Below are 15738 nucleotides of genomic sequence, written 5' to 3'. Positions count from 1 at the left end.
CAAAATGTGAACTTTTATATGAAGTTTGGTAAGTTTTCTGGGCTTTTGGTCAAGAACAGTATTTCAAAATTCAGAGAAGTGTGAAAACTGAAAGGATAACAGCATTGTGATCCAAATGATAGTTTGTGCAAATTTGTTTGTTTAGCTTACAAACGCAGACCAATGTGATGTAGTAGTGTTTGAATTAGAATATGGACACTCAGGTTCAGTCTCTGCTCAGCCATCTTGAAATACCTCATAAGTTTTTAGGATAAAATAAAGTGGGGTACAGCATGCATAGTAGTCTGTCCAACATGGATGAGAAGGAGGGTTAAAATGTAATTTACAAGAATGTCCAACTGCTGCAGGGTGATAAAAGCTGACTTGGCCAAAGCTTTCCATTCTAAATAAATAATCACAATTACTGTAGCCAGAATTGTCACCTTTCTTAGTGACTCTGGGCCAATGGCTTTATGAGCAACTGAATTTTAGCAGGTGAAACTTTTTCCTGGTATAGAGGTAAATTGTGGAGAATGCTTCACCTGCTCAATTCTGGTACATGATCAAGGCCCGTAAACATGTGGCAGTCTTATTTGCAGATACTTGCTGCTACTTTTAAAATAACTGCTTTTTTAAAAGTACAATTTTTAAAAGTACCAAATGAATATTTGGTCTCCTAGCATTCCCCCTGCATCCTTAAGATTTATATAAAAATTACACTAATAAATCAATTCAAGTTGAGTACAAGACACTATTAACGAGGTCTTTGATAGACTAAGAGTTATAAATAACTATTGTAATCTGTCAGTTAATTTAAGTTTGCAGCTAATCTGCCTTCAACATAGCACTGTTGATTATTTTAGAATAATTTGTAAGCAATTAGGAATTTTAACAAGAAGCTTGCTCACAGATATGCACAGCACTGAGTGTGGACGATGGGATATGTCACTATTATTATTTGTTCTGTGAATCATTGCCTAGGACTATTTCCATAGCCATTAAACCATTTATTGTTGTTTTAAACATGGTACACCAGGAATGCCTCTTAGGTTGCTTCCAGATGACCTGTTTATTAAGCATTCGTCCTGATTTGTTTGCACAAAGCGTGCATGGAGGTTATATAAATGCCCGCTCTTTATTGAGCATTTATTCTGATTTGTTTGTGTAGAGGTTACATGGAAACAAGAAGCAAACAACAGAAAGCGATGGAGAGAACTTGAAGAGACATATATGCAAAGATGGCTGTAAGATGCTGTAAAGAAAGATATGAATTCCTATGAATTTATCATTATCCCACACTTTCTAGTGCATTTCATCATCATTTTGCTTAGTGCAAAAAGTGGGCTTGTTGTGCCAGGAGGCTTTAATCCACATTAATTGCACAAACTTACATTTGCATGTATGTGATCAAATCCCTGCTACAGAATAGTTTGGAGAAATTAAGTCAGGAATGTGTGACTTGTGAACATTTTATTGCAGGACAGAAATGATAAGAGATACATATTTTATACAATATGTATTTTCCATTCACATTACAAGTGCAGAAAATGCAGAATCTGATGTGAGCAACTGTTGTTCGTTTGTTCTTTAAATCACCAACTACAAAACTCAAAAGGTGGCCAGTCCTCCTTCAATGTCGAGTATACTAAATTTTCAAATTGGTATCAGAATCAGGTTTAATATTTTCAAGTGCTTTGTTAAGATTAGTATACAGTGGTGCCTCGCAAGACGAAAATAATCCGTTCCGCGAGTCTCTTCGTCTAGCGGTTTTTTCGTCTTGCGAAGCAACCCTATTAGTGGCTTAGCGGATTAGCGCTATTAGCGGTTTAGCGGCTTAGCGGCTATTAAAGGCTTAGCAGTTTAGCGGCTAAAAGGCTATTAGCGGCTTAGCGGCTTAGGAAAAGGGGGGGAGCAGGGAAAAATCGCAAGACGTTTTCGTCTTGCGAAGCAAGCCCATAGGGAAAATCGTCTTGCGAAGCAACTCAAAAACGGAAAACCCTTTCGTCTAGCGGGTTTTTCGTCTTGCGAGGCATTCGTATTGCGGGGCACCACTGTAATTATCTTCAGTATTTATGCTGAATAGTAGTGATAACAGGAATACACAATTGTTAAGTCTACAACAAGTTGGATCTCATTCTTGGAAACAAGGCAGAGTTACAATTTCAGTTCTAGTTGTTTTGTGTGATGTATCTTTACATCTTTACAATAACTTTAAAGATGTAGTAAATTGTCCATTATGAAAGATTCTAGGTCTTATATTGAAACCTAGTCAAGATTATAGGTGATTTTGTAGTGACAGCAGAACATGGTATTCCCTACTCTTCCAGTCCCAATGTGTCCACGTAAATTGATGACTGCAATACCCTTTAGCTACTCATACACAGAGGTATCAAACAGCTAAATTTATGAACTATCAAATGTACTCTTTTACCTGTTAGGTCTTTATGTCCAGTAGATGACTACCAATGCACCTAGGTACAAATGCATTTTGAACGGCCAGCACCCAAAGAGCAATATAGGCCCTGAGGAGTTTCACAGTTCCAACAGTCTTCTGCAGCCATGAAATCCATACAATGGCCAGATGACCCTCTGGAGTTGCACTTAATATCCACATGAGAGGCTGCAGCCAGGACAGTTTGCATCTCCCAAAGTGCAGTTCAAAGTGTTTTGTATTTGTGTTACCATGGCCAATACAGTCATACCTTGGGTTTGAATGTGATCCGTGTAGGAGGCACGTTTGCAACCTGCAGTGCTGCATCTGCGCACGCTCATGACACAATTTGGTGCTTCTGTGCATGCGCAAAGCGCGATTTAGTGCTTCTGCGTATGCACTAGCACCAAAACCTGGAAGTAACCCATTCCGGTACTTCCGGGTCTGGCGCGGTCCGTAACCCGAAAACATGCAACCCGCAACGTTCGCAACCCGAGGTATGACTGTGTATACAGTTTCACGGTACTATTTGGCAGGCTAAACTTTGCAGATATTTGACCTGAAATATTTACAGTTTGGTACCACCATACCCCACCCCAGTCTGGTGCATGCTTCCCCCATCACCTCCAGTACATGTATTTGGGCTAGGAGAATGATACACACACTGTCTCCTTCTGCCTGAAACAGGTTTCAGGTCATATGAATGGTCAGTTGGGTGATAACAGCTCATGGATATATGTTTGTGTGATTCTAGACACCAATGAGCCACATGTGTATGTGTGTGTCATGGGGAGGAGTTGCCAAACAAATCTATGTCTTCATTATTTCCATGAGCAAAATATGGAATAGATTATTAGGGCACCTATAAGAACATATCAAGTCACAGTAGCTCCAAAAAGCTGAAATTCATTGCTTATTGAGATTTGCAACTAAAACGTGCCGCTGCAAAGGATGGAAGTACTATATAAGAAGCTGTGCGTTTGTGAAGGAAGCACTGTCCTGAGTTGAACAGGCAAAAAGAATAAAATGTTTATAATTGAAGTTGACATTTAAACTAACTGTAAAAAGCAGCTTATTTCCAAGTACAGAAGACAAAACCTATGATAAGTTCTACAGCCCATTAATTACATTCACAGTTCCATTATAGGCAGTCCTGTGGTGCATTTTACAACTTCCATACAGAGCACTAACAATGTTCCCCTTGGATGTGCAGAACATTGGGTTGATTTAGATATCAGGGTAAAGGCAACAGAGGGTTAGGGGGTCAGGAGACCAATTATTTGCTAACTACCATGTAATTTCAGTGATAATGGCAATGGTATGGATTCTCTTTCTAATGTTAAGTATAATGTGGATGTGATATCCCTGGGATCATTTGAAGAATTTTTACATACAGATAAAAAAATAATAGAGAAGCAGAAAGCTCTCAGTTCCATTTGGAAACTACAATTTGAATGACAGTATCACTAGGCAGATAGTGGGAAGTATTGTATTCTTACATCTCTATGGACCAAATTATCTAATGCCTGGCATTCTCTATAGTCTGGAAGTTGGTCCTCACCCAAATGAAAATGCCATTAAGATTTCAGTTGGAGCAGAAACCCTTGGGATTGTGAATGTCTCCGCTGCCATCTTGGACCTGGTCCCTCCTTGGTTTCCTGATACAGAGGCAAGGGAAAACTGCACTCTGGACTTTAAGAAGGCCAACTTCAAAAAGCTTAAAGAGCTACTGGGTGAGATCCCATGGTCAGAAATACTCAAAAAGAAGTGAGTCCAAGATGGTTGGGAGTTTCTTAAAGGTGAAATATTGAAGGTCCAAATGCAGACAATTCCAACAAGTAAGAAAAGTGGGAGGCATCTAAAGAAACCAGTGTGGCTGCATAAGGTGCTTACAGATGAGCTGAGATTTAATAAGGGCATGGATAAGAAATGGTGAAGGCTGATCGCCGAAGAATTGATTCTTTTGAATTATGGTGCTGGAGGACACTCTTGAGAGTCCCATGGACTGTAAGAAGATCAAACCTCTCCATTCTTAAGGAAATCAGCCCTGAGTGCTCACTGGAAGGACAGATCGTGAAGCTGAGGCTCCAGTACTTTGGCCACCTCATGAGAAGAGAAGACTCCCTGGAGAAGACACTGATGCTGGGAAAGATGGAGGGCACAAGGAGAAGGGGGTGACAGAGGACGAGATGGTTGGATAGTGTTTTCGAGGTTACCAGCATGAGTTTGACCAAACTGCGGGAGGCAGTGGAAGGCAGAAGTGCCTGGCGTGCTCTGGTCCATGGGGTCACAAAGAGTCGGACATGACTAAACGACTAAACAACAACAACAACAACAACAATAAGAAATGGAAGAAAGGGGAAATCACAGAGGAGTATACATGAGTAGCTAACCATTGGAGGGTGAATGTCAGGCAGGCCAAAGCTCAGAATGAGCTCAGGCTCACAAGGAAGGTTAAAAATAATAATAAAAGGTTTCTTTGGCTATGTTAAAAGCAAGAGGAAGAACAAGCAAGTTTAGGTCCTCTGCATGGAAAAGACAGAGAAATGCTATTGGGTGACAGAGAGAAGGCAAAACTGCTCAACACCTAATTTGCCTCTGTTTTCACCCAAAAGGAAAGCAGTGCTCAGCCTGGTGATAACAGAATCGACATAATTGTAAAGTTAAGTAATGTAAGTTCCGAACTACACCCACACAATGTCAATGAAAGTCTCCTGTCCGACTCCAAAAGCAGCAGAATATCAGCAAGCACACCCTCCCCATGGTATATTTTGGGGGAAGCAGGGCTAAGAATGGCTCTAACTTTACTTCATCTGTGTCTAAAGAGTAGACCCAGATTACTTTTGGCCTGCCCACATCTTTACCTAATGTCATATATAACATTGCATTTAGGGCAGCTAAGTGTGGCTTGGTCAAAAGGGAAAACACAGCAAGAGAGCATTGCAAAATGGTATTACAAAACAGGCCCCTCCCAGCTGTCAAACTTGGGTGGCAGGGGATGGGGAAGATAAGGAACTGACTCACCGGGTTGAATCCACTTCCCCATCTCTGTCTTAACTCCATCATTAGAGAAAACTTCCTCTTAGTTGGAGCACGTAAACCATGTTTATGCTGTATGGCAACGAAAGAAAACTCCCCTCTGCTTACCAGGTGCAGTACAAATTAGTTAACAGAACCCATACCACCCCTTCCCTTCCAGGTCTGCAATTCCGAAGTAATGTCTCAATTAATGGCAATTTTTTGAAACATTCGTATTTGTCTTATTTTTAAGAACAACAGCAACAATTAACATTGCAGAGGAGGGGGCCAAGGTCAAGAGACGGATAGAGGAATTGTCTTTTGACTTGTACTACAGCAGTATGTTTAAAATATGGATCACTAGTTTTTCTAGGTCTGAAGGTGTTAGGATTCTAAATGGTCGCTATATATCTTCAGTGTCCTTGTTTTAATCCACACATGCATTTGCATGCAGAGTGGGGCCGTGAAACGGAATTGCCTCAACTTTCCCAGCTCAATTGCTTTGACTTACACTTCAGAAACAGGTCTATTAAGAAGCAAGTCTATTAAGGTCTACTTTCTTTGGAGCGGTTTAATTTTACTTTTTAACGAGATGGGCACAGTACCGCTTCATTGGACTTCTCGTGTTTTACATAGAGATTTGTTTTGTTGGCACATGTATGTTGCTGCCTCTATTTTGTAAGCCGTGGAGATGAGAGAATGTACTGCCTTGAAGTTCTATTAAAAGACTGTTGCTTCCCTCCCTCTTACCTGTTATGATCTTTTAAATCAAGCCTTTTAAGTTTCTCTTCGTTTTTGTTTATTTAAATAGGATTTATCACTAGCTATGCATTGTACATGGATGGCATTCTTGTACAGAATTCTTCCCAGCTCAGTTATTTTACTTCTGGACTTCCTCCTTGGAGTCTACATTCCTTCAGAGTTCAGGCATGTACTGCAAAAGGCTGTGCGCTAGGCCCACTGGTGAGTACCTCAATTTACATTCTGAGAATGTAATAAATGTCAGATGGCAGCGAATATCAGACTAAATGGTGATGATTCACACTGGTCAGTACTAACCCATCTGGCAAAATGTGACATTTTATAAAAAATGCCATTAAAAGCTGCAAAGGATTGGAATAGGTCACCGCTAGGCACTGTTCCAAAATATCATATAGATACAGTAAAGACTGAGACAGGGAGTGTGGAAAGGGGGGGTGGAAAGTAGGGTGAAACGCATATTATTAAAATTAAGGGAAGTTAATATGTTTAAGAGGTGCAAATGTAGTTTAATCTGACTTATAAGGATGCAATTAAAAGAAGAATTGCTATTCTAGTAATGAATAAAAAAATTCTAGCCTCTGCCTCAACATAAAAGTTTGAAGATAATATAAAGTTTGTAGAATACCAAACCACATTAAACACCACATTATCAACATCAATGCCTAATATGGTATGTTGTTCTGAAAAAGGTATGGATGTAGGATTAAAGGGTATGCATTTCTGAATGTGATGCAGCAGCAAGTAACATACTGAGAATTTTAGAAATGTAGAACTCTTAGTACTGAAATAATAAGTTGGAGGTTTAAATGACATCTACTTTATTCTCTAATATTGACAGCTCTTTGGTTCTGTAACCACTTTGTGCTCCCCTAATAAGTATTTTTAATTATATAAATCTAAAAATAAAAGCACCAGAAGTTATTTAATAATATCAGTGTTTTCTAGCATGAGAAATAATCACATTCTTTGGTGATCTTGCTTCTGACTCTGATAAGAACATTCCAGAATGACACGGTGTTGTGTCAAAAACAACATAGCTTCTGTCTTTATGAGGTTTAATCTTGTTAAAATTGAACTTGCACTTTGCAGTAAAATCTGGGAAGAAAAGCTCCCCTCCCCACCCAAGCTTTTATTCAAGAATAAAACCCCACTGAAATACATACTCTATCATTTCTGGCAAAGTTTTTCTTAACAGGCTCTCACTTTGTAATATTAGCTTCACCGTACGAAGATTACCTTTTTTTAAAAAAAGGACACCAGGACTGAATTTTTTATTTTGATTTTTGATCACATTTCCCTTTTTCTTCCCAAGATTCATTGCTTTAAAATGCTAGTAACATCATCCATCTGTAGAACAGGATTGTAGACTTTATTACCATTAAACATTTTATAGCTTGGACGGGGTTGATGGATATTTACTCTTAAAAGCATGAGTGGCTTTTTGCCAATTTTTCTACTCAATTTTTTTTTTTAAAAAAAATAATCCTGGAAATTTAGGGAACAGTGCACCAAACACTCATGCAGCTGCTGCTGTTCAAACTCCATTCATTTGTGTGGGGCTCCTACACAACCTCTATTCAAATGCACAAAGGTTGCGCAGCAACAGCAGTGCTGCTTGAACCTTTCTCTTAAACTTTTTTTTGTTTTGTTTAAGGCGTCCCGGTTCCAGTGAGTTGGCGTTAATACTGAATCACTTCTCTCTAATTTAACGCACAGATAGTAATACTAAGCATTTCAGATGGTAGCATTGCACTTGCTGCTCACAGTATATTTTACTTGTACAGAATTGCAATAGTCTCAAAATATTCCGCCGTGTTCTGAAAGAAACTAGTAAGCAACTGCACTTCATTAAAGCAGAAACTCGGCCCTGACTTTCAGTGCAATTCAAAGTAGGGGTTTAGAGTCGACCTAATACTTATCTGTATCGCCTGCTCAGAATGCAAACTATTTTCCTGAGCCAGTGATCCATCTCCAATCACAAGAATTGAAATGCAATGTCTTTATTTGGAGAGCAACTCACCTAAATGCTGCCAGGAAGTTAAAGCAACACATCTTCATTTGATTTTCTGAAAGATTTTTCCCACCATTACCATTTATATCCAACACTTGGTTTAGAAATATATATTTAGCTCATTGAGAACTTTAAATAGAAGCAGGGACATCTCCCTGTGGTAAACTGATATTATCCTTCCAGCTATTTTTGTTGCTGATCTTTTATTTAATGTGCCCTAATCGATTGAAGAGATGCTTTGCAACGCAAGCACCTCAAAGAAGCAGATTTTTGAAGGTAGCAGATTTTAATGAGTTTTTTATGTATTGCTGTTGCATAATACGTTGGCTTAATGGTTTTTCAGAGAAGCTGTGTATGATTTCAAATTTAATGAAAATCTGGGAAATGGATAAATCAGAAATAATTAACTTACCCTTAATATATAAAATAGTTATCCATTTGGAATCTCTACCGATTTCACTGTGCTGTTTATGGAAGTACATAGCTGTTTAGAACTTTGATTCATCTGGGAATCATAAAAACGCATCTGATAAACAAGGTACATATCTCAAAACTACAAGTATGTACTTTAAGAAAATGATAGATAAATTAATATATACTATACAATTGCCATATGATTTTGAAACATCTTTATTTTGTCATATATTCTCTTATTTGGAAAAATATTAAGCGCAATTTAAATTTTCTTACTTGATTGTTAGTTCTGCTTATTTTCTAAATTTTATTTAATTGAAAAATTATCAGTATATAAGGCATTGAATGAAAGCTAGACAAGTTTTTTGTCCACTCAATTTTTATGTTTAATGTCTTGCCTGCATAGTAAACAATATGCAATTTAAGATACAGTACTGAAAAAGCATAACTATAAGTACAATGCATCAGGTGCAGAATGGCATATAGGCATTTAATCCAAATTGTCTAAAAGGACACAGGGTAAATTGTGACTTTACTGAAAATTACGAGGACTGCATTGCCTTATATTATGTGAGGCACAAAATATGAATATGATGAAGCAGGTGCACAATAGAAAAGAATGAGGGAAACTTGAGCTCGCTTTATATTACTAAGCACACTCCGACTCTGAGAAGCTTTTTGTTCTAATGGTAAAATAATAAAACAATAATTATGGAGACACAGATAATTGAAAATGTCACACATCTATCACATATGGCAGCCTTTGCTACATTTTGAAAGGTAGCACTAATGAAATAGGTATACAGCAAAGTTTCAGTTCAATTCCACAGGAGTGTATGGCTTCAGGATGACGTGTGGAGTCATGTTTCATACAAATGTTCAGCATCTTTGAGCAGTTTAGCAATATTCAATCCCACCACCCTGTCCTGCAGTATAGGCATATATAAACTTCTGCTGTTTTAATGCAATCATTAACCTGTGTTCTAGGATCAGGGTTTGCCAACAATTTGGGGTTGGTGAGTGCATTGGGAATTTTATGAATTTTGCATTAGGAATTTTGTAAATTTTTGTGGGGTAACAAAAAAGGTCTGATACATCTAAAAGAAAAGAGAGAGAGAGAGAACTATGAAATGAAATGATACAGGCATGAACCTTCCTCAGCTGCCCGACCCAACCAATAGGAAACAGGCACACCTACAGCAGCCACCACTTATAGATGGAAGCTCTTTGCCCCACGCCTCTGTTTAGAGCAGAATAAAGAGTAGTGTCCAGTCCTGGCTTCCAATGAAATATGGGAATGTTTAAGAGGCTTTGTGGATAGACCAATGGATAGACCAAGCCAGTGCAAACCAAAACTGAGCAGGAAGAACATACCGTCTCTCATGCATTGTTCGTGTTTGAGGCGATATTTATGGAGACCTTTCATTGGTACCATAGGAGATACTGACAATCACAGGCAGGCAGCACATTGGTGATCCCTATTGTAGGTACATGAAAGCTGAAAATAGCCATTGCAGGATATAGGGTCATAGGTAGCTATGTAGAACAGGCTTCCTCAACCTCGGCCCTCCAGATATTTTGGGCCTACAACTCCCATGATCCCTAGCTAGCAGGACCAGTGGTCAGGGATGATGGGAATTATAGTCCCAAAACATCTGGAGGGCCGAGTTTGACGAAGCCTGATGTAGAGGATCAGATGCTGCCAGGAGCAGGGGGGTGGGGCTACAGGGGAGGGGTGGCATGTACCTGGCCTTTTGTCAACCACATTGCTGAATTTAGTGGGAGGTCAATGGAGGCCAAAGGGGTGGGGGCAAGGTCAGCGTGATGGAGGTGCAGCAGGAGGAGTGCAAGATTGGCTCCATCACTGTGCTCACACTTTCCTGACCTTCCTGCCACTTCATCCCTCTCCATCCCAGTCAATGCAGCAGTGAAGCTGTTGAGAGGCCAGAAGCACACCACTGTCCCTCCCTGGAGGCTGCTGCTGCTGGACAAGACTGTAAGAATGGAACTGGAATGTGGTCTCGGGGCCTGAAGCAAAAATATAGACAGGTAGAAATAAAAATTGAGAACAGGAAGAAAAACAAGGAGGACTTGAACTAGGAACAGAAGACATTAGGCAGAAGTTATGTGGGAATGGTAAAGGTTCACGTGGCAGGGAAAGAAAGTGGATAGTTCCCAAACCACATACTCAGGAAGCAAACAACCCAGCAAGTGTGATCACAAGAAACATGAAGCAACTATTTCTGCGGTGTTTTCCTTTTGAAGGAGGAGAGGATGGCCACAGGTTTGGCAACTTTTTACCTGTGGCTACAAGAAAGCATGGCAGGGAGATGAGCTCCTTTGGGGTACAGACAAAGAGCTCTCCAAAGGTGCAAAGATCGATGGATATAGAACAAAAAGGACACACACTGTCTTGGAAACTGCTTGCTAAAATGGTGTTACAATACCTGCTCTCAGTTGTTTGGCAGGTGGGTTTGATAGTATTGACAGAAGACATTTTTTCACAGCAGCAAAAAGGCAACAGTCACATCACAGGGCATCCCTTCTCTTCCCCACTCCATCACCACAAGCCTTAAGACCTTTTCATAGATTCTAGGAGCACTGGGGCTACAGGACAAGTTCTAGGTTGAACAGCTTATGTTTTACATATAGGCAATCTTGGATTTCATCCCAGGGCACAAGCCAATCACTAGGGAAAGGGGGAGGCCCCCTCCCATAGGCACATCTGAGCCAATAATGAAAGACACTGCATGAACCAATAGTCTTGCTAGCACTGGCAATGGTTGACATGGGTTGCCTAGTCTCTGCCAATGGAGAGCTCATAGGCAAGGAAGGGTAGGAAGTTCCAGTTCATAGGATTTCCATGTCAATAAGGCACAAATGCATGGAAGTCTGTTGTAATCAATCAAATCTGTGATAATTCCTATAAACGGGCACTTACAAACACTCTCAGCAATGTAGAAATTATAATTAGGAATGCTTACAAATCTTCCGCTACTGAAGTTCTGTGTAATATTTCTTTCTTTCTTTCTTTTTTTAAACAAATGTCTATTGGAGCAGAACAGATAATACCTGAACCTAGGTTTTTTTTTTTTTTGCAGAGTTCTATTTCTGGAAAGTGTGATTTATGTGAAAATTGTTCGGTTTGGTTTTGTATTTTTAAATGTTTTATTTATTATTTAAGGCTACTTTTGTTACCTTGTAGTTACCTATTTTTCATGTTGTGAGCCACCCTGAGCACAATTTAAACTGCAGAAAGGCAGCATACAAATAAAATTATGTACGTTTGTATGTATGTATGTATGTATGTATGTATGTTATGGGATAATAACAGAGAAGAACTACCTATACTTCCTTATAATAATCTTCAGATGAAGGGCAGTATAGATAAAATAAAATTAAAAAATATAATGCATGATAAATGCATATCTTGCTTTCTATTTGTAAACCTAAAAATATTTATATTAAAAATATTTATATATTCATTAAAATATCTGAGCAGTTTAAAACAATTTTATATATAAAACTGTACAATAAAAACCATATAAAAATTTAGAAATCAGAACAAATTACTAAAACAAGATATTCAGGGACTTAAGAATGATGGGTACTCATTTCACAGAATCCAAGGGGAAGGGCTGTAGCTCTATGGTAGAGCATCTGCATAGCGTGCGAAGGTCTAGGTTCAATCACTAGCATCTCTAGGTAGGAACTAGGAATATCCCCTGTTTGGGACTCTGGACAGCCACTACCAGTCAGTGTAGACATTACTGAGCTAGACAGACATACAGGTCTGACGTTGTATAAGGCAACTTCCTGTGTTTCAGTGATGACAGTTGTTGTTACACATGCTCTCTGTGCTGACCCATCGCACTGGAAACAGGAATGGAGGCGATCTGGAAATCTTTCATTGTCATGTACCAGGTGAACAAAATGACCCTTCTTCTCATGCTTCCCTTTTTTCTGTAACAAACATTATTAAATTTGCAGGTAGAGGCTCGTACCAGTGAAGATGCACCTGAAGGAACAATTGAATTATTTGTCTTTAATGATGGACCCAGAGCAGTTCAAGTGAAATGGCTTCCTCCTCGTGAGCCAAATGGGCAGATAAGCTACACTGTTCTTTTCACTGGCTTCTTCTATACTGATGAAGGTATTTTTGAAGATGCACCTGAAGGAACAATTGAATTATTTGTCTTTAATGATGGACCCAGAGCAGTTCAAGTGAAATGGCTTCCTCCTCGTGAGCCAAATGGGCAGATAAGCTACACTGTTCTTTTCACTGGCTTCTTCTATACTGATGAAGGTATTTTCATTTTGGCACTTGTTGTTTTGCTATACATTGGTGTCTCGGGTTGATGGTTGTTTTGCAAATAATTTTCAAAATGTTGGTTCATCATGATAGAGGGCCACTTATAGATCTTAATTTGTAGTTTGGCCTTCAGCAAAGATATGGTAGGGTCTGAAGCACTACCCCCTATGTTTTATTTGAGGGGGCCAAGCCCCCTCACTGTTCAGAGGGTGTTTGGCTCCACCCCCTGGCTCTTCACAACATACATGCGATGTCAGGAGGTTGTATTGGGTCCCCTCAATCATCTTGAGAAGCTGGCGCCTCTGACTAACACTATTCATGCACCATCAAATCTAACGCACACCTCAATGTTCAAAACCTTGAAAGCAAAAAAGTATTTGCTGGCGAATGTAAATGCACCACCAAATCTAATGCACACCCTAATTTTCACCAAAAAAGGTGTGCATTACATTCAAGTAAATATGGTAATCTAATCAATGGCAGAAGAAGACTCATATCAGCCAACAGTGATGGGAATCACCTTTCTTGGAAAAATATCTTAACATTCGTAGCTAATTTCTGGTCAATATACAGATTTTATTTCCTGATTTTCTAGTTGCACCAGATACACACAGGGAAGTGAGGAAAATTAGAATCAGTTCATATTTAAAGGCAGATATACTGAATTCTTAGTTTCTTAAACAAGATGTGAAGTGAAACCACCATTCTTTGAAATTCACGCTTCTTCAGATTTTGCAGTGCAGTTCTTCAGCCAAGTAACATGCACAAAAATGCATAAAGTGTTCCTTAAAATTGCATATATTAGTGAAAATAACATACAAAAATGCATTCTGCCATGGAAAGCTGGTTTGCAAATATGCGTACAATAAGCAAAATTGCCTACAACAATGTGTATATTCGGAGAATTTCATTGTAAAATGCTGGTGAAAGTTCATGTGGACTTTAAAAACACACAAACTGTTGTGGATGTGTGATGAACTGGATTCAGTATTGGAAAAACAAGAAACTGAAATTGACATGTTCACCCATACCTAGCTGTGCTCAACAAGCCACAGAATATCAGAACTATTGTCTCAGTCACCCTGTCCAGTGGAAGAAGTCCCAATTGTCCTATTGTTGGTCATATTTCTTGCCAGTTTTGCTTCAGTCTTCACTCTCATCCTCTTTTGACCCTCCCCAGTTTCCATACCTGGAACTTCCCTTATCAAAGGTATATGCTCATTCCTACTGCTGCGAAGTCTATTGCCTGGACCAAATACCTAGTAATTTCTATCTAGTCCAGTGAATGCCCAATACTTGATATTTCTGCATAAGAAAAGATGTGTTTAGGATGGCTCTTACTCTTTCCTGGATTAGTACATCGAGGTAAGATGCTATAACTGAAAGTTATCCCACAAAGTGCTGTTGCAGACAAATGCACAAACACAAACACTTTGGACCAAGTGCTTCAGTCGTACTAATTTGGCTGAAACCTAAGGCTGGGTGGTAAATCTCCTTTGAAGGATTCACCTTCACCCTGTAACAGATGAAAACACTTTGCTAAAGTCACATAGGTTGCCAGAAACTCATCCTTTTCAAGTCATTGTGAATTCGAACGTCTGCCAAACCATTTTGAGTCATAATTTGGAAAACAGTTTCTCTTCTGGCAGATTGCTTCATTAAGGAGCTTGTCTTGGTTTGCCTTCCTTGGTTTGCCTTCCTTGTGTTTAAGACAGGGCTCAGTGGTTGACCTTTTACAGCTATCTTGCACATATGTAAATTACTACACAAGCGGCTGCAAAGTGTAAGAGCCCATCCCATTTTAAACTGCTTCGTTCAAAATGTACTTCCAATGGTATTTGATGCTCCAACCCATGACGAAAAATCAGAGGAAGTTGCAGGTGACAGTGAAGAGCGCCAGAAACATATATTTTCTTGTTTCGTGATAACATAGTGTGCAAATTATATTAATAATGATTGTTTTACAGCAAAACGTTGCCAGCAATTTTATGTAAAGTTCAGTCAGAAAGTCCCTGTAAGAAAGTTTTTGGATTTTAAGTATTTGCCTCCTGTCCCCGGTACAGTGGTACCTCGGGTTACAGACGCTTCAGGTTACATACGCTTTAGGTTACAGACTCCGCTAACCCAGAAATAGTACCTCGGGTTAAGAACTTTGCTTCAGGATGAGAACAGAAATCGTGCTGCGGTGGCGCGGCAGCAGTGGGAGGCCCCATTCACTAAAGTGGTGCTTCTGGTTAAGAACAGTTTCAGGTTAAGAACGGACCTCCGGAATGAATTAAGTACTTTAACTGAGGTACCACTGTATACATATAGGATATACTGATACATTCCATATTATAAATGCAAGTGGTGAGTTGGCTGCATTGCTCATGCATTGTTCAAACAAATATTGCCATCACTGCTCTTCCAGAAGTCATGTGTTAGTTTACACACTGGTGTGGTTTGAATTGCTTATCTACTGAAGGGTTCGATGTGTGGCAGGGTGTCTCAGCTGACCCCCGTACAAAAGCATGGTCTCTCTCTCTCTTTTATATATAAAGTGAAGGCTTTGATGTTTTCTGCTGCGAAACACTTGTAAAATTATGAGGTGAAGGAGTTATGATCGATTTGGAAAAAAAGAAGCAACATTTTGGTTGAGCCCCATGACAGCCCGGCCATTTCCACCGAGGCAGTAGGGTGAATAATGCAAAAGCCATATTCCCCCTTGTGTTTAATCTTGCATTGTTTTTCACAGAGAAAAAAATTCTACTTGCCTTCTAAGTCATGTCATCCCTGGTTGTCATCCCGTCTCTCAAACCATCAAAACTGTAT

General features: G+C 39.4%; 1 protein-coding gene across 1 annotated transcript in view; it reads left to right on the top strand.

Annotated features, from left to right (window-relative positions):
• USH2A (usherin) overlaps nucleotides 1–15738 on the top strand; it is a 433394-nt gene that overhangs the window by 209407 nt on the left and 208249 nt on the right. The window contains exons 36-37 of the mRNA XM_028724645.2: nucleotides 6240–6391; nucleotides 12606–12768. Coding sequence (XP_028580478.2) covers nucleotides 6240–6391; nucleotides 12606–12768 — 315 coding nt within the window. The remainder of the gene's footprint in view (nucleotides 1–6239; nucleotides 6392–12605; nucleotides 12769–15738) is intronic.

Source organism: Podarcis muralis, chromosome 3 (assembly GCF_964188315.1).
Source record: "Podarcis muralis chromosome 3, rPodMur119.hap1.1, whole genome shotgun sequence".
NCBI lineage: Eukaryota > Metazoa > Chordata > Lepidosauria > Squamata > Lacertidae > Podarcis > Podarcis muralis.
The sequence above is the reverse complement of the archived record's forward strand: the minus strand, read 5'-3'. Positions and strand labels throughout refer to the sequence as shown.